At 41.5% G+C, this 27,754-nt stretch overlaps 1 protein-coding gene across 1 annotated transcript in view; it reads right to left on the bottom strand.

Moving 5' to 3' along the window:
* The window catches only part of pnpla3 (patatin-like phospholipase domain containing 3), a 59,954-nt gene that overhangs the window by 13,471 nt on the left and 18,729 nt on the right, over window positions 1-27,754 (bottom strand). The window contains 4 exon segments of the mRNA XM_047023269.1: window positions 6,902-7,034; window positions 7,123-7,255; window positions 7,257-7,309; window positions 7,463-7,523. Of these exon segments, the coding sequence (XP_046879225.1) occupies window positions 6,902-7,034; window positions 7,123-7,255; window positions 7,257-7,309; window positions 7,463-7,523 (380 nt within the window).

Here is a 27,754-nt window from a genome sequence, read left to right on the forward strand (position 1 = left end):
ATGTTTCATTCTGAGGGGATTACTACACAAGAAGAGACAGAACTAGGTCTGGCTCTTTTTTAACTTGTGTTTTGTAGATAAGATCACGCTTCATCTAGCCAGCGCATCGGATTTCTTGCATCATGTGTGTAGAAAACCGACATTTGTTGTAGATGTCTTTCAAAGCCATATGTAACAAAAACGAATACAAGACAATATGGCAGAATTCAACTTCCATTTTGTCTGCCAATAACGCAAATGTCCTTTTGACTGATGATTTTTCAAACTGTATAGGCTTCCAGATGACATCACTCTGAAGTACCATGCACAATTTCTGAATTACAGCTGTTTAAACTTTGTCCCAAAGCTGACCAAATCTAATAGTGTGCCCTTTCAATTCACAAAGATTCAACAGTTGATGTGTAGCATAGAGGATAGAGAGGCTGACTTGCAACCACATGCTCTTGAGTTTGAAACGCCATGCATCTTCTTGCCAAGCATGAATTCATTTTGCTCTCTTGTTGTCCAACTCTTGATCTTCTACAATGTACATTTTTATAATATTTTGCCATTTTGAGCTGGAACCAGCGATATTTATTGTTATTATTATTATTTATTTTTCCACCCTAACTTGTCCTTCAGTTTTTGAACTACATGTTTTAACAATGTTAAAAGGTTTGTCTTGGTCACAATTGTGTTGCTTGTATTGGATTTAACATTCCGTTGCATGTTTTAGGTTTAATTAAAGTTGTTGTGGAGCAAAGTGAAGCTAACGGTGGCTAACTAACTAGCCACTATTCACTAACATCACAAACCTGTGCGCTCGTTAACTTCTGGGAGATAGCCAGCAACCTAAAACAAGACAACTGCAGAAACGCCATAGGCAAAGGCCAGGGTGATAACTATTTGCTCATTCAACATTGTGATGAAAAATAATGTGAAATGTAATGTACTATACGATATATACTGATATTAATAGTACATCTACTTTCGGAAACAGTAGTCTGCTATTTCATTGAGGCGTTAGCATTATGACATTAGCCTCTGTTGGACGACACATCAGCTGCGGACTGTTTTCAATCTGTAAAATAATAAATATGTTTAGTTTTGTTCACAAATAAATGTGCGTTTTAGGATTTATTATGACATTACTGTAGACTATAAGTCAACGATGCGTTGGTGAAATAATAATTAGATACCTGTACTTTTAAACCAGTGTAGCTCACTAACACTGTACTGGTAAGAAATCATTTAAATTACTAGTTTTTTTTTCCTTGTAATCACCAAGAACGCCAAAAATACCCGGAAGTGTTCTTGATCCGCCACTTTTATCGAGGATTATTTTAGCGTTCTTCGGATTGATAAAAAGCCCCTATCTCGTTCCTTACATTTAACTTATTCTTACCCACAATGCAATCTGATTGAGGGTACGTCCAAAGTATACTCTCAGACCCCTATTTCCCATAATCCAACGCAGACACGACGGAAAAGTAAAAAAAATGAAAATACATCTGTATCCTATGATTGACCACAGTGGTCAATCATAAATGAATCCATCAATGTGATTGACCACTAACTGTGCTTAAATGCAATGTTTGACTCGTAACTAGCAAGGGTAGCCTAGCAACAGTAGGCACATTTTTTATGGTTGACATTTCTTCAAGTTCAACTTTTCACCTCACCTTCCCTAGCTACAGAAAATCGTATATAGTGACTAATCTTACATGCACAGCTAACTGACCGCGGACCAAACTAACTACAACTGTCGACATGTTTCTATTTCTGTGAAATTTTCATGACGACATGTCTGTGACAGCTCCTGACCCAAGGAATTTACATTAGCATCTGAAATTGCTCACTCATTTTGTTCACTCACTGCTGAAATATAGTGGACCTCAATGCCGTTCCCTATGGAACACGGTTTGATTCCGAATTAAATAAATAAATAGGTAAATAATTGAATAAATATGAAATAAACCCTAAAACAAAAAAAGATGGCAATAAATATTTAAATATAGCATCATAAAAATGTATAGCTGAATCCATTTATCTAAAAAAAACGAAATAAATACATGTACTTATTTCAAAATGATGTTGTTCAAAAGACAATATTTATGTTCAAAATGATGTCCCTTGACAAGTCATGCTGGTCAATTAGAACAGCTATAAGGCAACAATGCTATCTCTGACACCACTAGTACCAACATCTGCACTACAGCAGTTTTTTTACCAGGTACCCCACAAGGTCTGCCTATGATCAGAGCTTGTCTACTCCCTATTAAGCCCCATTGTGCCGAATTTGGTTGCAGTTCCACTGGGGGTGATTGCGGGCAAGTTCAAAATGAATGGGAGTTTATGGAGCTAGACGGCTAAGTTTGTCTCCTTTGCAGGATTGTCGTTGAGAAATCTCAGATTTGATTGTAGTTTTTGCAAGTTCAACATGGATTATAGGTTGAAAGTTGAATGAACAAGTACTTATGTCCTTTCAATCTCTTACAGGGTGAGTCATTGTTGCCAATAACACGCTAGCATTCTGCTAATGAAGTGTACTAAATGACCTAAAAAGTGGGCCAATGCAGTTTACTTAGTACAAAGTATATAAATAAGTACACTGCTAGTGTACTGTATGCAATGCAGTTTACTTAGTACAAAGTATATAAATAAGTACACTGCTAGTGTACTTTAAGTAACATGATAATAGTATACTTTTTATACTAAGTATATTACAAAATAAACTTGAGTATACTTCTTTTTTACAAGGGTCCTTTCTTAGGTTACTGAAATTAATTTGTGCAACAGGTTAAGGATCCACCTGAACAATAAATATAGGCTACTTCAGTAGAGATAACTCGGTTGTGGATCTGACTATGGTTAACTCTCATATCCACCTGTTTTTTAACCTTCGACCATACGCTGGGTTCAGAAATGACAGGTGGGTAATGTAAAAACAGCACATCATATTGAACATTTATAGTTACCACAATTTGACAACAGTTATTCAACAAGTAGCGTAAACCAGCAGATATAGCCTACCCGCTGCACACCTCCCCGACCGTTGCTTTTACTATGCGGGCATCACAGCTAGTCTAGGTCTTTTGAAGCCGTATTTCTTAATATGTACATTGTTTGTTGACTCCCATTTAAAAAATAGTTGTAGGCATCAGACTTTTATAGGCTCCAATAACCTATAAACAGACTGTAAATGCACTCTTCCAAAATACTATTTGGTAGGCTAATGTAGCTACTGTAGCTACTAGGGGTGGAACGGTACACTGAAGTCACGGTTCGGTTCGTACCGCGGTTCAGACATCACGGTTCGGTACGAATTCGGTACAATGGGGGGAAAAGCAAATCAAAAATGCAGAAGCAGGGCTCCAGACTAACTACTGTACATGCAAGTCTTAGCTCAATGTATGATGCGCTTGTCGATCAGTCCTCCTACACCAGGACAGGCTACTAGCTGAGCAACAGCGCAAACACAGGCAGGGATACAGTAGCAGCAACGCCGGCCCTGGTCCCTTAGATATACAACAAAACACGGACGTTGATGGAGCGTGAGTTGTCAGCTGCACCCTTCGTTTCAAGCCAAACAAGTGTGTGTGTGGCGTGCCTGTTGTTTTATTTCCGGTCTAGCTAGATCCGATGTGGTGTTGTAGTCTTTCTAACGTCGGTAATTGTTGCAACAGCATGTGAAAAAAACTACAAAGTTTGCTAGGCCAAAAAGAGCGTTAATCGCGCAATAAAAAAATTTACGCCGTTAATTTGGGTTTGCGTTAACGCCGTTAATAACGCTTTAAACTGACATCACTACTTGTTATATATTTAAGTACTTTAAAATGTTTTATTGTAAAATGTTAACTATTTTCAATAAAAAAACTATGAAAGAGCCTTTCTTTTATGTCATTTTTCAGTTTTTCAACTGAACTCGGTTTAGGAATCGGAATTGTTTTAAAAGTAACGGTTTAGTATTGGAAGTTCTATTGGTTAATAAAGTTTTAACATATTGCTGGTGTGCAATCAACAGCTGGCTGTGCTATTGTTAGCATGGAAAAGCAACACCAATATTGACTCTCGTTGTACTTCTACCTAATTAGGTTCCTCCGGTAGGAGGGAACCTATTGTTATTGTTGGTATTCCTCTTCTTATTATTATTTTTCTTCTCCTTGCGCCCCAATATCTCAAAAAGTCCCTTGTCATAAATTTTCTAATTTGGCACATTGATACTACATCCAAGTGGGTACCCCCACACCAAGTATGGGCCACATCGGACGATAGGGGGCGCCACAGGCCATGCCCAAAAGTCCAATTTTCAAAGTGATTGCATTTCCACCCCATTGCTCCAATTCTTCTGAAACTTGGTGTGCATGACTCATCTTTCATGAGGAACAAAAAAGCCTCAAAGACCCATAAGGTCCGCCATGATGGATTTCCCTGTACAGTGATAATTTTGGAAAACCTTTAAAATTCCTCTTCTCTTGAACCAAAGGTCTAATTGACTTGAAATTTGGTACATATATGTATCATTGACGTATTTAGAAATGTTACTTAAGGCAATTGAATCAAGTACAAAATGGCTGAAAGGGGTGTATTTATGTAAATGTCCACATTGCCTCAATATGTTTGTGTCACTAAATCAAATGTATTTTTTAAGGATCGTTCAAACCTAATAGGCTTTAAGATGACATGCCTCTGAAGTACCATGCAAAGTTTTACCTTGATATGTCAAAATATGACTGATGAATTACAGGTGTTTGAACTTGGACCAAATCTGATAATGCTCGCCATTGGAGAAACAGCTTATTTGATTAACCAGTTATTGAACTTTGTGGATTCCATGCCTGGGAATGGTTCAATTGGCTGAGATGTTGTGCTGGTACACAAAGGGTTGTAGGTTCAAAACCAGTCAGAGGCATAGTTTTTTACTTTTTATTCTGACAAAACGGTTTCTTGTCTTCCGATAAATCCTCTGGTTGTAAAACATAGCAATGTGTGTTTATTTGAGCCCATCACAACACTCCAATCATCTGTTAAGCGAGACTGTGTAGACCACTGCAAAACAAGTCAGGTTCACCACAGTACCTAGCTACTTGTAGTCTACTCATGGTAGAGATAACGCTAATGGTTATCTCTAATAAAGTAAATTGATTGTTCAGGTGGATCCCTTGTCTGTTGCACAAATTCATTTCAGTAACCTAAGCCAAGACACATCCCCACTGATGCTAGGCATGATTTGAAATTCCCTTCCATGACAAGTTATGGCACTCCAAACAACCTTTTAAAAAAACTATAGGTAAGTTATTCTTTACAGCAGCAACCCAGTCATCCCGTTGTCCCATTTTTATAGGAAATGTACAAGCAGTTTCAACTTTGGCTGAATCTAACACCGCTTACCACAAGAGAAACTGCTTACTTCTTTATACAGTAACTGAACATGAAAATATTCAACACTGAGAATAGCTCAATGGGCTGGGATGGTGACCTGTAAAGTATAAGGTCGTAGGTTGGAATACAGCCATAATCTTTTGACCTGTCATCATTTTGATTATCTGTTTAGTTCAATAGGATGACATCATTCTGAAGTACCACAAACAATTTCACCTTGGTATGTCAAAATATGATTGAATTAGAGCGGTTTCAACGTTGGCTGAATCTAACAACTTTTACCACAGGAGAAACAGCTCACTTTTTAATACAGTAACTGAACATGACAATATTCAACACTGAGAATAGCTCAATGGGCTGGGATGGTGACCTGTAAAGAATAAGGTTGTAGGTTGGAATCCAGCCATAATCTTTTGGCCTGTCATAATTTTGACTATCTGTTTAGTTCAATAGGATGACATCATTCTGAAGTACCACAAACAATTTCATGCAATTTTAACTTGTAATTCTTAACCTTTGTCCCGAAGCTGACCAAAGCTAATACTCTGCCCTTTCTATTCATACAATCTCAACAGTTGGTGTGTAGCAGAGAGGATAGAGACTGACTTGTAAGCTTATGATCATGAGTTCAAATCCCCATTCAGCCTATTGTTTTTGGCCAAACATGAAGTAGTTTTGCTCTCTTGTTGTCCAACTCTCGATCTTCTAAAGTGTACATGTTTATAATATTTTGCGGAGGAACCCGCATCGCTGCTTGCAACTATATTTAGCCTTGTTATCTGCCTCAGTCAGTAGCATGCCAAAAGTACTGTTCAAAGTTTATTTCCCAACCTGCAGAGACTCAGAGGTGGCTCGCACCAACCGGAGGGATTCCTGCACTTTAAGTCTTTGACGAGACATAAATAAATAGAGGTATTGAAACCTTGACTTTTTCAAATCGCGGTACACCTTGAAACCAGTAACCGGCCCATGCTTAACTGTTCCTGTACAACAACCAGTGCCATCCTGGCATTTTCACCCCTGTCATTGTCCAGTCGCTGTCCAGTTACTCATCTTCCAAGTGGAGCGAGCGGATGATTCATTTTGATCATTTGATTTCTATCAGTGGACAGCTCCACAGTGAGAGTCGCAACTTCAAGTTCTGAAGCAGTAGCAGCAATTATTTTGTATTGGTGGGCTGAACTTTAGAGAACTTGGAGAGTTCCAGTTCTCTCTGTAAACAAACATTCATAGTTTCATTCACAAACATACATACATAGTTTTATATATTTGGTCCCTGGTGTGAAGGACTGACAACGTAATTATGTGCTATACTGACCACTAGAGGGAGTCCTTTAGTAATGAATGTTATGTGGCTTGGAGAGAGAATGAGGAAGAACATGTTATCTAGGGTTGTATTCATTTGCAGTACGGCAGTTGTCAGTTGCTATGAGGGACGGTCTGGCTTGTTTGCATAAACACTGCTTTGATGACTAAGATGGTTTGCTTACTACAAAGTCAAACTGAGGGCTGGATGTGAGTGTTTACAACTGTGTATTACCTTTGTGCAACTGAGTAGGCTGACTCTACAGGTAGAGTGTATGGCAACAGCATGTAGGATGCAACTCTGACCGGGAGTAACTCTGTCATCTTGGAATAGAGACCGGGCTTCTCTTGACATGCCTTACAGAATACTGGCAAAAACACACACAAAATGATGTAAACACAATGCTGTATCTCATTATAGTTACTTTGACTTTGTTATGCAGATGAATGAAATACCCTTCTTGATAGGATGTGGCAGGTTGTTGACATTCCGCTCATCCAACCACCAGTGGCGCTCCCGCAGTAAGCGGAGCCTCCGGAGCATCCATTCCCTGGTAGACGTTAGGGTAGGCTTACAGCAGCAGGGGGGGGGTAGTCTTTGTTAGAGAAAGGTCGGTGGTTGGACACTCCACTCTCATCAAATCTGATATAATACAAATAAAATAATTTCAGGATAAAATATCTTATTAATAATCATCCTAAAACTGTCAAATGAATACTGACCCTATACAGTGCATTTAATTTGTGATTAAACATATGTTTATGTATTTATCCTAAGCATGGTAACAACACTCACTGTTGTCTTTTAGGAAGCGTAGTGCATCGTTGTAGCCACTCTGACACATTTCGGCCAAAATCTGAATTGACAAAAAAAATCTATACAGCTCGATCTGGGAGAGACTAATTGATGATAAAATACATTAAACACCCATTTGAGACAGTGGCCTGCATCACATGTTGTAGAGCAGAGGTCGCCAACCTGTCGATCGCGATCGACGTGTCGATCTCGGAGACTTTCCCTGTCGATCTCCAAAATAATTTCAGAAATACTGATCTCTGACTAATTCATGAACGCGGAGGATTCTTAAACTGAACGCGCGTTCTGTTGTACCTGGATTTGCATATTGGCCTGTGCGTGTTGCAAAGCAATTCACCGACAGAATAAATGGGCGTTTTTTCCCGAAGACGACCTTTGAGAGACCTGCTATCCCAGGATACCTGTGGGCGTGGTTGCCGTTGGTTTGTTTATTTACCCGGCCGTGTTGTCCACATAGTGTTAGCAAGCATGGCAGAGGCACCACGAAAGAGGGCGAAAAACTACAGTTTCCATCATGAATGGGAGGAGGAATTCATCTTTACAAAGAGCGCAATCCGCGCCAAAAAAGTTCAGGAGCTGAAAGTGGAGTTGAAGGCTCAACAGTCGCTTTTCTCACAACCTACGTCTCAAAGTAAGGCTGCAACTGAGGCGTCATTTCGTATTAGCCACATTTTGGCTAAACACAAGAGACCTTTTACAGATGGGGATTTGTTTAAGGAACTATTGACCGTCACCGCAGAGACTGTTTGCAGCACCTTCAAAAACAAAGAGGACATAAAAGCTGCATTCCGTGCTGTGCCTCTTGGTCCTACAACAGTGACACGAAGGATCGAGTTACTGTCGGATAACGTTGGTCAACAGGTGTTGGAGGACTTGTCACTCTGTGAATATTTTTCACTGCAGTTTGATGAATCGCTGGATGTAATGGACACGGCTCAGCTTGTTGTATTTGTCAGAATGGCTTTCCAGGACTTTACAACAAAGGAGGACTTCCTCACTCTTCTCCAATTAAAAGAGAGAACGAGAGGTGAGGATATTTACAACGTTTTTAAAAGCTATGTCCGTGAAAAGAACATCCCCATTCAGAAACTGGTGGCAATCACTACCGATGGGGCACCGGCAATGTGCGGTGTGCACGCTGGTTTTATTGCACTGTGCCGTAATGATCCGGATTTCCCCGACTTCATGAAGTATCACTGATTCATCAGCAAGCCTTGGCTGGGAAAGTTGTGGACTTTTCTCATGTCATGTCACTGGTGGTCAAAGTGGTAAACTCGATTCGAGCAAAAGCGCTTCAGCATCGCTTATTCAAGGCGTTATTGGATGAGCTCGATTCGGCGTATGGAGACCTGCTTCTGCATGCTGATGTCAGGTGGTTGAGTCGCGGAAAAGTGCTGCAGCGATTTGTTGACTTGCTGCCTGAGATTAAGACGTTTCTGTCGAAAAGGAACGAGGAGCACGAGGAACTTTCAACGGATGCGTGGCTACTGAACCTGGGGTTTCTGACGGACCTAACCGGAAAACTGAACTCGCTCAACCACGAACTCCAGGGAAAAGACCGGCACCTCCTCCACATGATCAGCGCAGTGAATGCGTTCAAGGCCAAACTCTGTGTCTGGACCACGAATCTGAGGAAAGGGACGCTGACACACTTTACAAACCTGGAAAAAATGTCACAGTCCATCAAAGACTCTTCTGACTTTCACCCTGAGCAGTACTGTGTGCACCTGGACAAACTGGCAGCGGAGTTCAGTCGACGTTTTGGTGAGTTAGAAATCATGAAGGATATTGCTGCATTTCTTTCAAACCCATTCCTGCCTATTAATACAGAGGAGGTTGCAGACCAATTCGAGAAAGCATTTGCTTTGCCAAGTGGAGTGGACATGGAGATGCTTGATTTGCAAAATGACATTGAGCTGAAAGCCAGGTCAAGGGACAGTGACTTTTGGGGACTTGTCAGCCGAGAGAAGTTTCCTCTCCTCAGTGCATGTGCACTAAAAGTGAGTGCCTACTTTGGATCGACCTACCTCTGTGAAATGGCATTTTCACAGATGAAAATCACCAAATCCAAGTACAGGAGCCGGCTTACTGACAGACACCTCACAGACTGCCTCAGACTGGCTGTCTCTGCTTATGAGCCAAACTACAAGGCACTCACAGACAGTGTTCAGTCACAGCCATCACACTGACTTGTCACATGAGAAATTTGTCAGTGTTGTGTTGTAACTTCAGTTTATAAATAAAACCGTTCATTTCCAGCCTGCTCATTGCAAAAGTGTTTTTTCTTGTTCATTTTGTTCACAAAGTGTTTGATTTCATTCAATTACAATAAGGCCAAATATAAAGTTAAGTTGTAAGTTCAGTCTGGAGTCTGTTCTGTCTCTCAACGCCTCAATAGGTAGATCTTCGGGTCACCAAGGCAAAGGTCGGTGATCTTTGGCCTAAAAAGGTTGGTGACCACTGTTGTAGAGACTTGATGTCATTTTTTTCACAATGTATGCTTCATGTTTTGGATGCTTGCAATTTTTGGGACTACCTTGTTGTTATGATCAGTGACCTATGCTCTTTTGTAAAGCTCTCTCTTGGAATTCGCTTTGGAAAAGCGAATTCCTTTTAAAAATTTAGCAGACGCTTTTAAAAGCGTCTGCTAAATGCATAAATGTAAATGTCATTGGATTCAGTGGTCACACAGAGCATGTTTTGATCTCATCATTCATGGCTCCTGTTTTAATTCTCTTTACTTCATTATTACATCATTTTGTATAGCTTTTGCATACTTTGGACAGACAAATAAAAGACAAGTTAAAAAAGATTGTCAAACTGACTATTGTAGCTACAGATACCAGGAAGTATTTCCCTTGTGTACGGATCAAATTCTCTCTGTTCTTTGGCTTGAAGCAGATTCTGCATATTTCTACACTGTCGAGACGGCAGGAGAGTTCGCTTTTAAGTCTGCGCGTTTTTGTGGTTAAACCCTACCTACTACGTGAGGGGGAGGTGGAAGGAACTGGAGTGGATGTGGGATGTCTGTGGCTACATACAAACAGTGATTGTCTTTGATACAACTTTGTCAAATCATGTCCAATTTTCTATTCCTGGAAAAGACTCAAATCAATTGTGCCAAGAAAAGGAGGAGGAGGACGAGCTGCTCTCGGGTTGGAATGACTAGAGTCACACTAAATTCAGCAGATTTTGTTAAAGAAACTGCGGAAAGGCAAAGAAGTCTCTCTAGACAGTATTGATCTTAATGGTGACGTGATGACTGATTCAGGTCAATTCTGTGGAGGAATATCTTGGCAAACTATAAAATCAAGGACAGTGGTAATTCTAATTGAAGATATCATTTTTTAATTGATATTTAGCATTCTGCGGCCCGCCCAGTCGCCCTCCCACCCCATAAAATAGTTTTAGACTGCTACACATACCATATATCATTGGAAAGCTATGATTCTTGCGATTCTATTGATGTAAACCATTTCAAGATCGAGCCACAACAGCAGGTACAATAAACGTATTTGTCCGACCACGAACATGTCAACAAAGTAAAACAAAATAAAACTATAACTACAAAAAATCACTATTACCTTTTTTAGTGAGATGGATGGGCCTGCATGTTTGTCATTTTCGGCATCTAGTCTTTGTCGATATATTGTTTTCAACAATGTCAGTGCAGAAAAGCATGCCTCGCATAAGTATGTGGTTGCAAAGGGCATGACTTTTCAAAATAAAAGCTTGTCTGGTCCGCTATTTATTCTTCCTACTTTGGTGTACGTGTTTTTTTTTAGCTAGACTACAAACTAAAAATCCATTCTACGGCTGCAGCCTGGGAGGCCCGGTTGAGTTTAGGCGTCACAACGACGGTTGAGGTTAGGATTAGTTTAAGGCCAGGAGCCGTAGCAGAGGAGAGAGGTTAAGGTCAGCAAGCAAAGTCAAGTAAGAGCACAGAGGTCGAGGTTAAGGTTAGGCACAACCACGACGGTTGGGGGACAATGATGGTCGGTACAGCACACCGTGCATTTAGTCACCTGCGGTGTGTTCTTTTTTTTTAAGACACAGATTTGTACCTTAAGGAAAATCACAAAAATAAACCTGCAACCATAAATTGCTCTAGGTAATGTTAATATTCGCTAACAAATGTCAACATAAAACGCTGATGCAGTTTTAAATTAAGGTCATCGCAGGTTTAATCAAATATACGTTAACATCAGGGAACAGCAAACTATATGGATGAAAAAAATATTTTTTGCAGTATTGCAAAAAAAAAAAAACATTAAATCCTGTTACGCTGCTGAAAATAATACGGCTCTGCTTTTTGCGACAACTTATTTTCGACAATCGCCTGATCTGGGCTGCTTCAGTTTTCACGGTTGCAAGGGTCCAGAACATCAGGACGTTGGGAGACTCTGCCCCCCCCCCCCTTGTCTATCATCAGACCTTTGGGTCACCTAAGTCAATAACCAATAGGATGACCACATCCCCTCCCCATGGTCTTCTGACCAATCACCTAACAAACACCTCCCTCACTTGTGGGGTACAAGACCTGTCTCCCCGGGACAGGTAGACAGAATTTGGACTTTGACTTCTGTCTAGACTACTTTCTCCCGAAGGCCTTCGTTAGATCTATTCAACTTGACTCTTACTCTGTGAAGCTTCACTGGCATCATCGACTGGTTTTACTTTTATAGACTGAGAACATCCTGGTGTGTTGTAATCATTGTTGATTGCATAATGATATGCAATGATATAATAATAACCTTACTCTTATTAATAAACTACAGAGAACTTGGTCTTGCATTTAATCTTGTATCATTCTCCACCTAGTTTTGACACACTTAACACCCCCCGGGTACAGTGTTCATTTTAGAACATCCTCAGATCTCAGACTCAAGTGTCACACTCAGAAAGCTAGTCAACAGCTCCCTCATCTATCTCTGACAACTTTTTTTCTAACAAAGTTTTGTCTGAGGCTGACAGAGGTTTTTCTGAGGCCGTTTGGTTTGAAGTCGTGTCAGCTGATGCCGTTTGGTTTGAAGCCATTTCAGCTGATGCCGTTTGGTTTGAAGCTGTTTCAGCTGATGCTGTTTCACCTGAGACTGACAACTTTTGGTCCGAGGTCGTTTTTTCCAAGACCTAATGCTGATTTTTCTGAAAATGACTTTTAGGTTACTCCGATGCCATTTCGCCTGAGTCTGACGACTTTTGGTCCGAGATCTGATGTCTTTTCGTTTGAGTCTGAGATCTGAGGATGTCCAAAAATGAACACCGTACCCAGGTCAAGATCAGACCACTCAAAACACACACGCAGTAGGGTTTGACGAGGTAAAAAGATCATTCGATCTGTAACTTTGTATTTGAACTCCAAATTTGCACTCTTAAAATAATGCTGTGTGCTTATAGACAGGCAAAGCAGCCTATTTAATATATTTGTTTGTTTTCTTAGAAGTGGAGGTTACTCAGACTCTGCTTTCACATCTCTCTCTCACCCAACTGAAGGAGCGCGGTACCGTGGTGTTTATCTTAACTTTATAAGTCGGGAGCGGTATGCAGCCGACATGAGTTAACGATGATGTAACAACTTTATATTCAACATTAGCTACATAGCTTGATGTGGCCTAGCAAGGCAACTGAAACTAACGATTTCAGAGTTTTTACAGTTTTTAAGATTAGGGAGTATTTCATGGTATTTTCAAAGATTAGCAATTTTCTATAATTTTGTTTGAAACTTAATTAAAAAAGTAAAGGGTGTGGAAGTAGGCCACAGATTTTTAGAATAATCTGGTGACATTTTGAGGCTTAATATTCATAGAAATATTGAAACGCTTACATTTTCTAAACTGTACGGTTTAGTTTTCACCCGGTCCCTAACGCGATGCTGCAAAGTAGCGTCTTCCGAATGTGAGACGAATGTCGAATGTGAAACTAACTTCACCTTGGTCTGTTCTGCAGCCAGAACAACTTGGAGCTCAATGCCCTTTAGACAGTGGAGATGATTGTGGACTTTAGGAAGAATCCAGCCCCACTCAGCCCCATCACCCTGTCAACACTGTGGAGTCTTTCCGCTTCCAGGGCACTATCCTCTCCCAGGACCTCAAGTGGGAACTGAACCAGAGCCTGTTTTAGGAGAGCCTGCCCACTCCCTATTAAGCCCCATTGTACTGAATTTTGTTGCAGTTCCACCAGAGGTCCACTGGGAGTGATCGTGGTCGAGTGCAAAATGAATGGGAGTCTATGGAGCTAAACGGCTACATTTGTCTCTTTCAGCTGATTGTCGTTGAGAAATCTCAGATTTGATTGTAGTTTTTGCATGTTCAACATGGATTACAGTTCGAAAGTTGAATGAACGAGTACTTGTGTCCTTTCGATTTCTTACAGGGTAAGTCGTTGTTGCCCATAACACGCTAGCATTCTGCTAACGAATGCTGATTGGTTAGTGAAGGACTGACTACGACCAGAGATCCCGCTTGATGGCATCCGAAGCAGAACCAGAATATCAGAGCATTAGCAACAACAGTAGCAAACCAAAACTCTTTCTAGCATGTGTATTGACAGAGAGAGCCTCCCTGTCAGCTGTGTTGTCGATGCCTCGAGAGAAAAGTGGCAGTAACCAGAGCTTGCTGTCAAACAGTATCTCGGGCCGTACAATGTGTATGACGTTAATTACATTTTAAAAGGCTTTTTAGAACAGAAAGGCGAAAATCTATCCCCCAGCGCTGTGTATTTTTTTTTTGCCTCCCCTTTCAAATTCAGAATTCAAATTACTAGACAAGAAATGTCCTGAGATATCCTGAGAAAAGTGGATTTTGGGGTATAGCTCCATAGACCTCCATTCATTCTGCACTCGACCGTTAGCACCCTTATATGGAACTAAAGTGGAACCCAGTTCAGAACCCAGAAGTTTCCCAAGAGTGGGAGTTCTCCCCATATTAGACATTCTCTGACTGAACATCAGCTCCTTCACCAAGAAAGCACAACAGAGGATGTACTTCCTGTGGCAGCTGAAGAAGTTCAACCTGCCAAAGACAATGATTGTGCACTTCTACTCAGCCATCATTGAGTCCGTTCTCACCTCCTCCATCACCATCTGGTACGCTGCTGCCACTGCCAAGGACAAGAGCAGACTGCAGCGCATCATCCGCACTGCTGAGAAGGCGATCGGCTACAATCTGCCTTCTCTCGAGGACCTGTACACCTTTAGGACCCTGAGGCGAGCAAAGAAGATTGTGGCCGACTCCTCCCACCCTGGACACTCTGTTTCAGTCACTCCCCTCTGGATTTCTTCCCTTCCGCTACTAGCCTTATCAACAAAGCCCCCAACTGACACTGACACTGTCACTTTATCACATACAGTCCTACTGCACTCTCAAATTGTTAGTTTTATATTGTACTGTTCTGTCAGTATTTTGTTGTACATTTCTACATTTTAAAATGTGTATATTTATATTAAGGATAAGCACGCAAACTCACTTTAAGATTTTAAGATTCAGGGCCGTATTTTAACGATCTGAAACGCAAGTATCAAAATGCAAAGCGCAAGTAACTTTGTGGGCGGGACTCCGGCGCGGTTGCCATTACTAATGGGTGTGGTTTGGGCGTAACGTGCAATAAACCAATCAGAGCGTCATCTCACATTCCCTTCAAGAGCAGTGCTTGTTCCATGGCGGATTGCTATTATAACAGCCGATTTGCCAGGCGCATGCCAGGAGCGGTTCACAGCCGAGGAGACCGACGTTCTAGTCAGGGCCGTAAAAGATAGAGAAGTGACATTGTATGGGAAAGGCAAAGCAGTTTTCTCATTGCACTAAATTGCGTGCTCATGCTGCTCATTCAAATTCTTATTTTTATATATTTTATTTTTTAAATTGTTATATTTTTTTATAGTTTAGTTCTTAGAATTAGTGTAACTATTGTAATTTTTTATTTAATTTAAGACCCGTATATGTTTATTGTTTGCACCTTCCTACCACAGTGACAACTCTACAACGCTCTCAACGAAGGCAGACGCATTTTCTTTCCCTCTCCTGCCCCTGACCTTCCCTGCTTGCTTCCCTGCTTGGCATCTATCTTATCTATCTAGTCATTCACAGAGAAATGCTCTGAAGTTTCAATTATTTGGATAGTGTTTTGATGATATTACTCAAAATCAAAAACTTCTGATATGGGCATTGCTTAACTACATGCTCTTATGGTATCTTCCCTTTAGCAATTATTTTTTGGTTGTTCACAATGTGTGCTTCTTGTTTTTGGCTACCCGCAATGCTTTGGGGCCATCTTGTTGTTATTATCAGTGACCTATGCACTTTGTAAAGCTCTCTCTTGGAAGTCGCTTTGGATAAAAGCGTCTGCTAAATGAATAAATGTAAATGTAAAGTGGATCGACTACAACCACAAAAAGGAACAACCTGAGGGACTGAAGCCCAAGGAGAACAGAAGTATTTTGGGCTGCTCACCCAGACTGACCACAGACAAGCAAGCTAAAGCTTGTTCCATGTACAAAAATGGCTTGCAAAGACTGCAAACAACTTACTCAGAGGATAGTCGAACTGGAGCTAGGAGTCAGAACCCTCTTAGATATCAGAGAGACCGAAGACTTTATAGATTCCATGCTACCTAGCCCGGAGGCTAAGCTACCGGCTAATGAGCCACCCTTGGAAACAGCTTTCCCTCCACCGGCCGGTGGACCAGATGAGTCATGGCCTGCTCTTGGCGCTAAACCAAAGAGGCCTAGCGCCGCTTCTACCTTCATCGGAGATGGGACTGTCACCAAGGATAAAAAGCAAAAAAAGCGAGGCAGAAACTCTTCCCACATCACCTCTCCTCCTGTACCACTCAGAAACAGATTTAACAGTTTTTTTTATTCGCTTTGGTACTATTTTCGCAAGTAAGGTGTACATTTTCGAAACTCTTAGTACAAAGATCCAAACTGATCACACTTGTAACGCAGTTCTTTCAAAACCTGATGGAATGCTTTCAGTCCACATAATCATTGTTTCAAACACAAGATTATTGTAATATGTCATGGGAACATTTGGTTTAATCACCGAAACACAACAGTATGATTTTCTTTCAGTTTAGTACTTTTAACAATCAGTTCATCCAACAGCAAAAAATGCAAGGTACATGTTTCAAATAGGCCTTAGAAGTGCTGAAATGAATATGCTACAGTACTATGTAGAAGACATTACACAGTTTCAAATTAGGCAATACACTTACATTACTGTAACATAATCTACAATTTCCAAAACATCCATCCTACTGTATGTGTAATCAAGTGAAGGATCAATGATGACATCGTCTACAATCATTTGGGCAAATTAGTTTGTACTATTTTTCAGATATAATTGTAACATAGGTATACTTTCTATTATGTAACTAAATGAGAACAAAACATAACATTTAGAGGCCCCATGCCCACCTCTCTGACCTCTCTGTTGGTGCCCATGCCCACCTCTCTGACCCCTCTGTTGGGGCCCATGCCCACCTCTCTGACCTCTCTGTTGGTGCCCATGCCCACCTCTCTGACCTCTCTGTTGGTGCCCATGCCCACCTCTCTGACCTCTCTGTTGGTGCCCATGCCCACCTCTCTGTTGGAGCCCCTGCCCACCTCTCTGACCTCTCTGTTGGTGCCCATGCCCACCTCTCTGACCTCTCTGTTGGTGCCCATGCCCACCTCTCTGACGGATCCCTTGTCCACGAGCTCTTCCTATTCCTTGCTGTCTATCCTGCTCCATGTAGAAAGAAATTGCCAGTGTTTACACCCCCACTTTTACGTATATCTAATGACCAATTGTGGTTACCCCAATCTGAAATCAAGTGTCAATAACGAGTATTCATCATGTGTGGTTAATTTATATGTTCGTACAAAAACACATTTTATTTCTGTAGTTCTCAAAATCGATATACTGTTTATTGCTGAAATGAAAACATATAGGTTTACCAAACGGTTCAGTGATTAACCATTAAGATCAGTTTGATTAAGTGTTGGTCAAATGTATTTATGCAAATTAGATGAGAAGCATATCAAAAGTATTGTGAGCATTGCATTGTGAAAGACAATTACTTCATATGAAAAGTATTTCTTTAATGACACACTGATTAGGTGTGGTGAAAAAGTGATTGTGTATTTTGTGCATTGTACTTTTTCAATTGAACATGTGATTACATGTTTGAAAAAACTGACTTTTTGCTGATCTGCTTTGAGTTTTGTACTAACAGTTGTGAGGTTTTACCACATACTTGTGAAAAAAGTACCAAAGCGAATAAAAAAAACTGTAACCACTGGGAACTCTCTCTCCCCTGTGTGTGGAATCCAAAGCGAAGAGGCACAGGAGTGCTAGCCACGTAGCTAACAAACATGAAGGGCCCAGATCGCCAACACACCATGATGGTAGCTACTACACACATGTAAATCCAACACATCATCGTCTGCTGCGACCGGGAGTTCCCCATTTCACTCCAAGCCCCTCTCGGACCACTCGGGGCGCTGTTCGACCCCCTATCAAGCCTAATCAGACAACAATACCAAAGGATTATCAAGATCCAAGGTATGCTAAGACTACCCACAGCCCATCAGCACTTAAAGGAGCTAACGCTGCTATCACTATAGAATCTACTGCTAGCACTGACACAGTGGCTAAACTTGGTCTAGCAGAAGGTCCTTTCATTGCTAACCCAAATAACCTAAGAACTGGCTCCACAGCTATTGATAAGGCAAACGTTAAAAATGCAAACACAACACCACATATGGCCACTATCTTGATTGGAGATGCCATGACAGCACATGTTAAACTGGCAAAGACAGAACATTTTTGTCTTAGCAACACATCTGTCAAGGAACTGTTGTCAGAGGTACAAACAATCCTCAACAATTAACCAAACAACCCTAAGATTATCATCCACACTGGCTCGTTTGATATCCTACACAAGAAAACTGGCAATGAGATACTTAAAAAACATTTCACCCAGCTACTGAACACACAACAGATATCAAGACGTATTCATCAGTGGACCGATTGCATGCTTTCGCAGAGGAAAAGAAGCTTTCAGTCGACTACTATCTTTCAACACATGGTTGGCATCTGTCTGCCTGGCACACAAACTGAGATTTATCGATAATTTCAATGTGTTCTGGAACTGTGCAGACCGTTTTCAAGCTGACGGACTCCACCCAAACCGTAGAGGGTCTCGACTACTGACAGCAAACATCAGTCACGTGCTCCTGACCACAAATCAAGTTTCTCTCCCTATCCCTGTTGTGTCTAAGCTGACTGACGCATCCCAAACAACCTCCCATGGAACAGAACAGAACATTTAAACAGCCTCCTGCAAGGACATGGGCCCTGCACAGATATGCACCCCCCGGATGAATTCCCTTGTGATGGAACAGCTTAGTGACATAGACTTTCCCAAAGAAAAGCTACGCTAGGACAGCCATCCTGCTATTTCATTAGACATAACGGTCATCATCACAAACAGAAAATGGCATGGTAAAATGCATGGTTACAAACCTGAAACTAAAGTCACAGAACTATCCATATTCTTCCAACAGATTTATCAACCCCTGTTTTATCTGTTAATACCCCACAGATTAAACTGGCCCTTCTAAATGTTAGATCACTAAATAACAAAACATGTCTAGTTAATGATCTGGTCAAAGAAAACAACTTAGACTGCATATGTCTAACAGAAACCTGGCTAAACAATGCAACAGCAACTCTGATAGAAGCGTGTCCGCCCGATTACAGCTTTCACCAAGTTTCTAGAAATCAAAAAAGGAGTCCCAGCTATTTTCTCCTCTAAACTGTTGTTCAAAGTCACATCACATCATATGAATATTTTGCTATAGAGCTCAAAACCGAATCAATACTTTTTGTTATTAAATATCGGCCACCCAGGCACTCACCAATATTCATACAATAATTCTCTGAACTATTATCACTATGTGTCACTGGATATGACAAAGTAATTTTAAACGGAGACTTAAATATCGAAGTTAATAAAAAAGCAGACCCAAGAACTATTGAGCTCTTAAATCTCCTCGACAGTTTCAATCTAACTCAACACATAACAGACCCAACACACCAGCACGGAAACACACTAAATCTAGTGATAACAACTGGACTAAATATCATTAATATTTCAATAACTGATATGCCCCTCACAGACCATCATTATATACTTTTTAACATGGAAATTATCCTAACAAAAACCACAAAAGAATTCTTAGTCCAAAGAAGACATTTAGACGATACAGCTATGATGACATTTTCTGAACAATTTGCTCTATATGTCCTTGCCCAAGGACACAACATCATTTGACACGGCGGGGAATCGATCCGGTAACCTTCTGATTACTAGCCCGACTCCCTCACCGCTCAGCCATCTGACTCCCAACTTATATAAGCCAACTAATCATGATTGCTCTCTGAATGAAATGGTAGAGAACCTCAAATGGTAGAGAACCTCAATGATGCACTATTATCTGTGTTAGACTCTGTTGCACCACTGAAAACCAAAAAGAAGTGCACAAGCAGAACCTCCCTAGCCTGACGTTGTCATTCTCATAATTCTAGTCAGAATATGAGTCTGATAACTCTCTGTTGGGCTGTGACTATGGGGCGTGTTTCAACCGAACTCGTAAAACAAATGCCTCTTCGCTCAATTGGATAGACCTACAACCAATCAGAGCAACATAATATGTTGTTTGTTGAAAACAAATTCAACCCAAGCGCTCTTTCGTGACGTGGGTGATTACATTACTGTTGATCATCTGTCCATCATCGTATAAAGCCCGCCCTGACTATTTCATTGGTCCGCCCAGATCCTGGTTTTATATAGTTTGTCCCCAATACGAGCCCCTCCAGACCCAACTTCCCGACCCCAAAAAATTGTGGGTGGGGCTAAGTTGGGCTGGAAGCCAGGCTAGAACCTCCCCATGGCTGAAAAATAAATAATGCCCTGCAGCAGAGAGAAAATGGAGGAAAACAAAGATCACTATCCACTACAATAACTACAAAGATACACTAACCACCTATAACAAAACCATCCGTCCAGCAAGGAGAGAATATTTCTCTCACATTATTACAGAAAATGGCAGAAATTCCAGAGTTCTTTTCTCCACCATTGACCAGCTGCTAAACACTGTCCCTGCCCCACCTCCATCCTCAGCAGTTAAATTTGAAGAGCTTGCTTTGTTCTTCAAGAGTAAAATAACTTTGATCAGAGCTATTATTATTAATAGTGGGGTCGAAACTGACTTCAGTAGATTCTGCAACATAACCATGAGCACATTTACCTGTATCACACTTATACCCCTTTTCCACCAACGCATTTTGGGTGCCGGTTCGGAGCCGGTGCCTAATCGCGAACCAGTTCTTCCTCTTTCGACAGACTGGGAACCGGAAAAGTGGTTCGTACGTGGTTCGTACGTGGTTCGCAACGAGCACCACTTCGGAGCTGGTCTAGTTTACGAACCAAGAAAGAACCGCTTGGGGCGGGGTTACCGTGACCAACAAAACGCTTTGGCCGCCATTGCTCTAAGTTTTTACAATTCATATTTCAGCTAAACGGTACTTGTAAATCTGAATGAAAATGTGTTGAGAAGGGGGCAGTGTAGTTGCTGAAAATGTGCTTATTTTATTGATGAAACTGCTCATTTGTAAATTTGCTCAGACTTTTATTATTCTCGATTGTAATGTAAACATTCGGGATGCGTGCGCAATGTGGCTGCAGAAAACCGGGAAAGGATAGCATTTTTAATGGCAAAAGGACCACACGGATAATACAAATAGTTCGATTTATAAAGACCAAAAAGGTCGAGGAGGACAGCCTTTAAAAGAGAAAGCAATTACCCATTCATCTGTCGCATCAGAATTTTGATTTGGGTCACGAAAGTCTTGAAATTTGAGTGAGAATGTCGCCCAGTACAGACCGCATAGTCGAGCGGCAACCATGTCTTCGTCATGTCACCAAGTTCATAATTCTACAGTTTTACAGTCAATTTTACATTTTAAAAGTCGAGAAGGACAGCTTTCGAGAGATATGGGAATTCTGCTTTTAGCCAGCTGGTCCGATTGTTTTTCAGATTTGTTCAAACTGGCAATCTGAGTGAGACTGCGTCCCCGTTACTGTTTTGACGTTAGCCTCAGTCAGACTCGCTCACTGGCAGTGTGCACAATGTTGTGATTTATTCAATTTTACACCAGAAACGTCAGGGAGGATTGCCTAATGTAGATACAAGCCTGATGAAGATAGCCAGCATCTCGGATTTCTTTAACCAAGCCTGTTTAATTCGGCATTTGCCTGAGAAAGCAACCTCCGTTAGCCAGGCTAGTTTTGGCCGATCACTTGGTCAGGCTATTTAAGGGTATCGGGGTCAAGTGAATTTTGTGCATAGACAAGTGAAACGTAAATGTATTTGTCCAAAGACCAAGAGCCTCAAAAAGTTAATATCAAGCCCAGAAGCCCTGCAATCCAGTGGCCAGAGATATATGATGATCTGATCGACACTCCAAGTGTAATAGACCAGGGAGAAGTTCGTCTTTTCCAACCGACATGCGCAGTTGAGACTGCTTGACAGTTGTGTGACGTAGGGTGATAATTGGTCTATACAAATGGCGAGTTGAACAAACACGTCAGATGCGCCGTGTTTGGATGCCGATGTAGGTTCGCAAAACCATGAGCAACAACAGCAACGAAACGTCCGCCATTGTTGATGTTGTGTTTGGCGCTACCGCGCTAGCGTTGCTGGGAAATATGAGACGTAGACAGTGACGTAATGACGTGGCTCTGTGGTGGCTCTCGCCCGTGGAAAAGCAAACCGGTTCTTAGTAAGCTCTGTTCTTTAACCAGCTCCGAACTGGCTCTAGCACCAGTTCCGAACTAGCTCCCGGTTCACTTTGGTGGAAAGGGGGTATTAGTGAACTTTCCAAAATTGTCAGCAAATCTTACTCCACAACCTCAGATATTGATCCTATACCCACAACATTCTTTAAGCGAGTGTTTGATAGTGTCTCAGGTCCGGTGCTAAGAGATTATAAACACATCCCTTAAAACTGTAAAGCCCCTGTTAAAGAAACCCAAATTGGATAACAGTCTACTTGCAATTTATAGACCAATATCAAACCTTCCATTTATTAGTAAAGTACTGGAAAATAAGTTTTAGTCCGATTAAATTATTTTCTTGAAGAAAATAACATCCTGGAAGTCTCGCAGTCAGGTTTCAGGAAACATCACAGTACTGAAACTGCTCTCACCAAAATAATTAGCGACCTCAGACTAAACTCTGATGCAAGTAAAGTCTCTATCCTTGTCCTGTTAGATCTCATTGCAGCATTTGATACCATTGATCACAACATCCTAATCAATAGACTGGAAAAGCTTATTGGGTTCACGGATAGTGTATTGAACTGGATGAAATCATATATCACAGGAAGGAAGTTTTATGTTAGTTTAGGAGACCATGGGTCCAAGAAACATGAGAACTGCTATGGGGTTGCTCAAGGAAGCTGCTTAGGTTCATTACTTCTTTCTCTATATGTTACCACTCGGCGACATAATCAGAGAACATAACATCGATTTCCATAGCTATGCGGATGACACACAACTATATATATCCACTGAACCCAACGATGCAAAGGCCATCAATTCCATTACCAACTGCCTGTTGGCAATAAACAAATGGATGAATGATAACTTTCTTAAATTAAATGAAGACAAAACCGAAGTCCTACTATGTGGCCCCAAATCCAAAAGAGAGATGCTTACTAAGAATCTAGGAGGCTTAACCCCGTTTTAAACCAGAGGGGACGAGTCTCGGTGTAATCCTGGACTCAGATTTGAATTTCAACTCTCACATTAATAAAGTGACCAAAACAGCTTTCTTTCACCTTTCACTCTTTCACATAAAGTCTACTTATTTACGTTACATTCCGTGTTTGTGTAACATAGGCTACATGGCCAATAAACCGAATTCTGATTCTGATGGAGATGGGAGAAGAAACCCACCCAAATTTGCTTAGGTTAAACAGGCGTGGGAGGAAATTGCCACAATTGTTACAAATCAAGTTCACATACATAGATTTCTCAAGAAAATCTTTTTATAATCATTAAAGAAATGTAACACGCCATAAATCAAAACAATGTAATGTAGCTTCGCAGAAAAAAGACCCTGCCCTCGCCAGCAGTGCGCACGGACCAAGCTTGCGCCCTTTAAATAGCATCTGAATAGAGGGTTTTCACCAACGTCACGTTCTGGGCGGTAACCCGGATTCGCGGCCATTGTGGAGGCACTCGGTGTAAAAAACTGAACGGAGTACAGTGGAGTATTATGCGCTTTGGATACTTTAAGTGAATGTAGCCATGTCCAAACAACCGAAAAGCTCATCAAAACGCGTCCAAGATGCAAAGGCATATAGGGAAGGACTTGGACCACAAGAAAATGCGCAATATTTTGAGAAATTACGATTTATTGGCGGTGCAGATCCCTACGAGTTAGTGTTAGCTCTCTCTTAGATCTGTGAATACCCGGTGATTCTTCCTTCAGTTGTATATCCCGATATAGTCAACTACCTGGTTTTCTCGCCGAGCACATACACAGCGGAAGACCTTAAATCCTACAAAGGTTTGGAGCCTATAAATAGATGGTGTGTGTATGGGTGAGGGAGACCACGTTATCAACGACCGTTGTGTTGTGAAGGCCAAAGTAAGTAATGCAATAACGTCTTTAACCAACCTAACCTTAACTGTATGATATCATTGCTATCCTCAAGGTGTAGCCAAGTGACTCTCAATCGTGTTTTTTCCCTGGTAGATCTTGGTTGAGCATTGCCAACCACAAGCGCCTCCTTTACTTTGATAATCTCTGACATTCCTCTCCCTGGTTTTTAATAACTTTTGGAAGTCGATAATATTGCAAATGTTTTTCTCGATCTGTCCTATTGGTACAACTTGAAACACGGCAATAATTAACCATTTTCCTTGACGACGTTCGGTATATACTTCAGTGCCTGTGCTTTGTTGTGATGCGGAGTGCCTCCAAAATGGCGACTTCCGGTCTGATGGCGCGCCGTGAAAACCCTCTAACGCGCCATTGACTTTAGACTAAATTTTTCCTTGTCAGTGGCGGGAACGTTTACGCCGGAACACGCCTCCTTTTTCGCTGAACCGCCCCCGGGAGCGCAAAGTCATTCCCTAATTTACCGACGTGCGTCTGTGGAGGGAAAAGTCTGCTTTGCGTCGAGTGCAAACTAGGGCTGTGTCTACTACCGCGCACTTTATGAATTACACTGCAATACAGTGCCCTGCAAAACAGTGCACTTACATATTCAGTGCACTCCGTCGCTGATAAGTGATGTCTCAAATGGAACACTTACGTTAAACACTTGGTGGAAGTGACGGACGCAAATCTGCTTGCGACACCCGCAAAACCTGCCAAAATGAACGCGCTTCTCCACTCAAGTGGAAAAAGCTGCCGAAAGGGCTCCTCCTTTTCCGCTACGTAGCCAAGATGGCACCCGTTTAGGGAGAGTGGTGTCCATCGATATACACTGTTTTTTTGGACCGTTTGCAGTGCACCATCCGGGTACTTTCAGTGCACCGAATTCTTCTGGTTTTGTGAGTGAAGCGCCCTAAGCACTGAAAGTCAGTGCTCGAAGTGCACAAGTGCGCGGTAGTAGACACAGCTTAGGAATGATACTTGTGTCGTTGACAAAGTCAATTGCGCTGGGTGCAAGATACGGCCCTCAATATGTTATTTAATATGAACTGTATGCACCTGCCCACCACAGCAAATTCCTTGTTTGTGAACACTTCCTTGGCAAATCAGAAACAAAACACGACAAAACACGATTCTGATAAGGAATTACACTTACGTAGACCTACACGGACCCGGTCCGAGCTTCCATTTCCTGTCCATAGCCTTCTAAAACCAACTAGGTGGGTCTGTGTACCTGGTGTCCATTGGTTTTTGTATTTTGCAACCCGTGTTGACAAACGCAAAAAAGGGCCGTGATATCGTTTTGTCATAACCAAGAGTCTCCAAAGGGCACTTTTCGAAAACGGCTGGATGTCCCCTTAGAAACTCGTGTAAAATATTCATTTAAATACCTCCCACCTAAAGGCATCTGCAGGCATCTGTATGCAAAATAAAATTGAGGATGAAATAAAAACTTACAATTTTATTGTGTTCAAGCTTCAAGCACTTAAGAGGGATTCTAACAGCAGGGGAAATAACAGTGTCACCTTGCGAAAGGGACATGCATGTAGCTACTCTAAATTGCTAATGAACAGCTTTCAATATACTGTGGGTACTTTATTTAGGCTTTTTTAGGTGAATTTGACAGGATTGTTAAGAGGTTTATTTAAAGCCTGTAATGTAGTTTATTATATACTAGTGTAATAATTGGACCAATAAGCTGTTCCTATTGGTCTAGAAGACGTTTTCATCAGTTAATAAATCAGTTTATTGACCTCCCGAATGTTCGCAAAGGTAAATAAACGTTTTTAACCAACCAGAGAGTTGTTCTGGGGGGTATTCCAGGTAGCGGGTTTAACAAACTCTGAGATTAACCCTGAACTCTGAGTTGAGTTACTCTAACATGGGAAACTCTGAAAATTTGGTTCCAGAAAAGCTGATATGAATTTGTTAACTAAACTCGGAGTACGTCAACTCAGAGTTAAGCGCGGGCATGAGAACTATTAAAAGCCAACATCAATGGAGATCCGATTCTAGGATCCACCATGGCACACGGCGAAAAAAACGTTGCATACTCCGCTTCGCGTCGTGCCTAACAACTCCCCTTACCCATAGATGGATTACCGCATGGGCAAAGTGGGCGTGTGCCCAGGGCCCCAGAGCCAATGGGGGCCCTTGGCCTTCAGAGTTTTTTTTTTTTTGTAAAAAAAAAAAAAAGAATAAAAAAAATATATTGGAATGGATATGGTTTTGAAAATGTAGTATGACAATAAAATAATTTGAATTTTTGAGAAATTATAAGATTAAATGTGTGATGACACAATGACGTACGCACGCTGGAGGTCAAACCGTTTGAACCGTTGAAACGTACAATGCGTTTTCAAAATGGAGAATAGATCGCTGAGTGGAGCAGCTTAAAGAAAGCAAAGGAAAGAAAAAGAAGCCAAAGATGTCTCTTTGTTGCAGCAAATTCCGTCCATCTCCTCATTTTTCATCAGAAAAGTGAGGCAAGGTGATGGTAGGCCTACTGACAGCAGCGGTGTCAGTACCACAACTGCAGCGAACAATGCTAGAACTAGCATTACTACGGCGTGCTGCAGCCTGGCGGTAGCGGCCGAGACAGGTCAGACCGAGTTAAATCCTGTCACATTGCCAGTGGATGAGATATTGGCGGCCGGGAACGAACCTGAGAGTGCGGTACAGCAGAGGGATGATGATGAAGACTCCTGGTGTGAAACTGTTACTGATCCTGCGCTGTGGGGAAATATATTCAGTGGCAAAGTAAAGAGTGTTCTTATTGAAAGAGGGCCCTCTTCATTTCACAACAGACAAAGGAAATATCCTGCATCGACGAGAGACTGTAGACTAGGTGGTCGAGTTCGTTCATTAACTAATGACATGATGTGCAGTCGCCTGCCAAATGGTCAACTAGCCCCACGTGAATGGTTGGTGTATTCACCATCAACTGGACATGTCTTTTGCTTTGCCTGCAAAATGTTTGGGGCAACAAATGCATTTGTGGACGGTTTTTGCGACTGGAAACATCCACATCGCATTTCAGAACATGAGAGGAGCCCAGTCCATATGTCCAACATGCTGACACTGATGCAGTGGATGAGTGGATCTGGCGCAATCGACTCAGCGCTGATAAAGCAAACTTCGGATGCGAGGGAATATTGGAAGGATGTTCTCCGACGTGTGGTGGCAGTGATCAAGTTTTTAGGAGAAAGAGGACTGGCATTCAGAGGGAATGACGAGCTCATTGGATCGCCAAATAACGGCAACTATTTGGGAATATTAGAGTTAATATCCCAATTTGACCCATTTCTGGCAGAGCATATAAAAACATATGGCCAGAAGGGCAGAGGGAGCGTCTCATATTTGTCGTCAACAATATGTGAAGAGTTTATTGACATGATGGGAGAAAAAACCAGGCAAGTAATTGCAGAAGATCTCCGTGATGCAAAGTATTTCTCTGTCATTGTAGATTCCACTCCCGACCTCTCATGTTAATCAGTTAACATTTATCTTCAGATTTGTTAGCAAGCAAGGTAACATAGTGGAGCGTTTCCTGGCATTTG

Source organism: Hypomesus transpacificus, chromosome 7, assembly GCF_021917145.1.
Source record: "Hypomesus transpacificus isolate Combined female chromosome 7, fHypTra1, whole genome shotgun sequence".
In the NCBI taxonomy this organism is placed as follows: Eukaryota; Metazoa; Chordata; class Actinopteri; order Osmeriformes; family Osmeridae; genus Hypomesus; species Hypomesus transpacificus.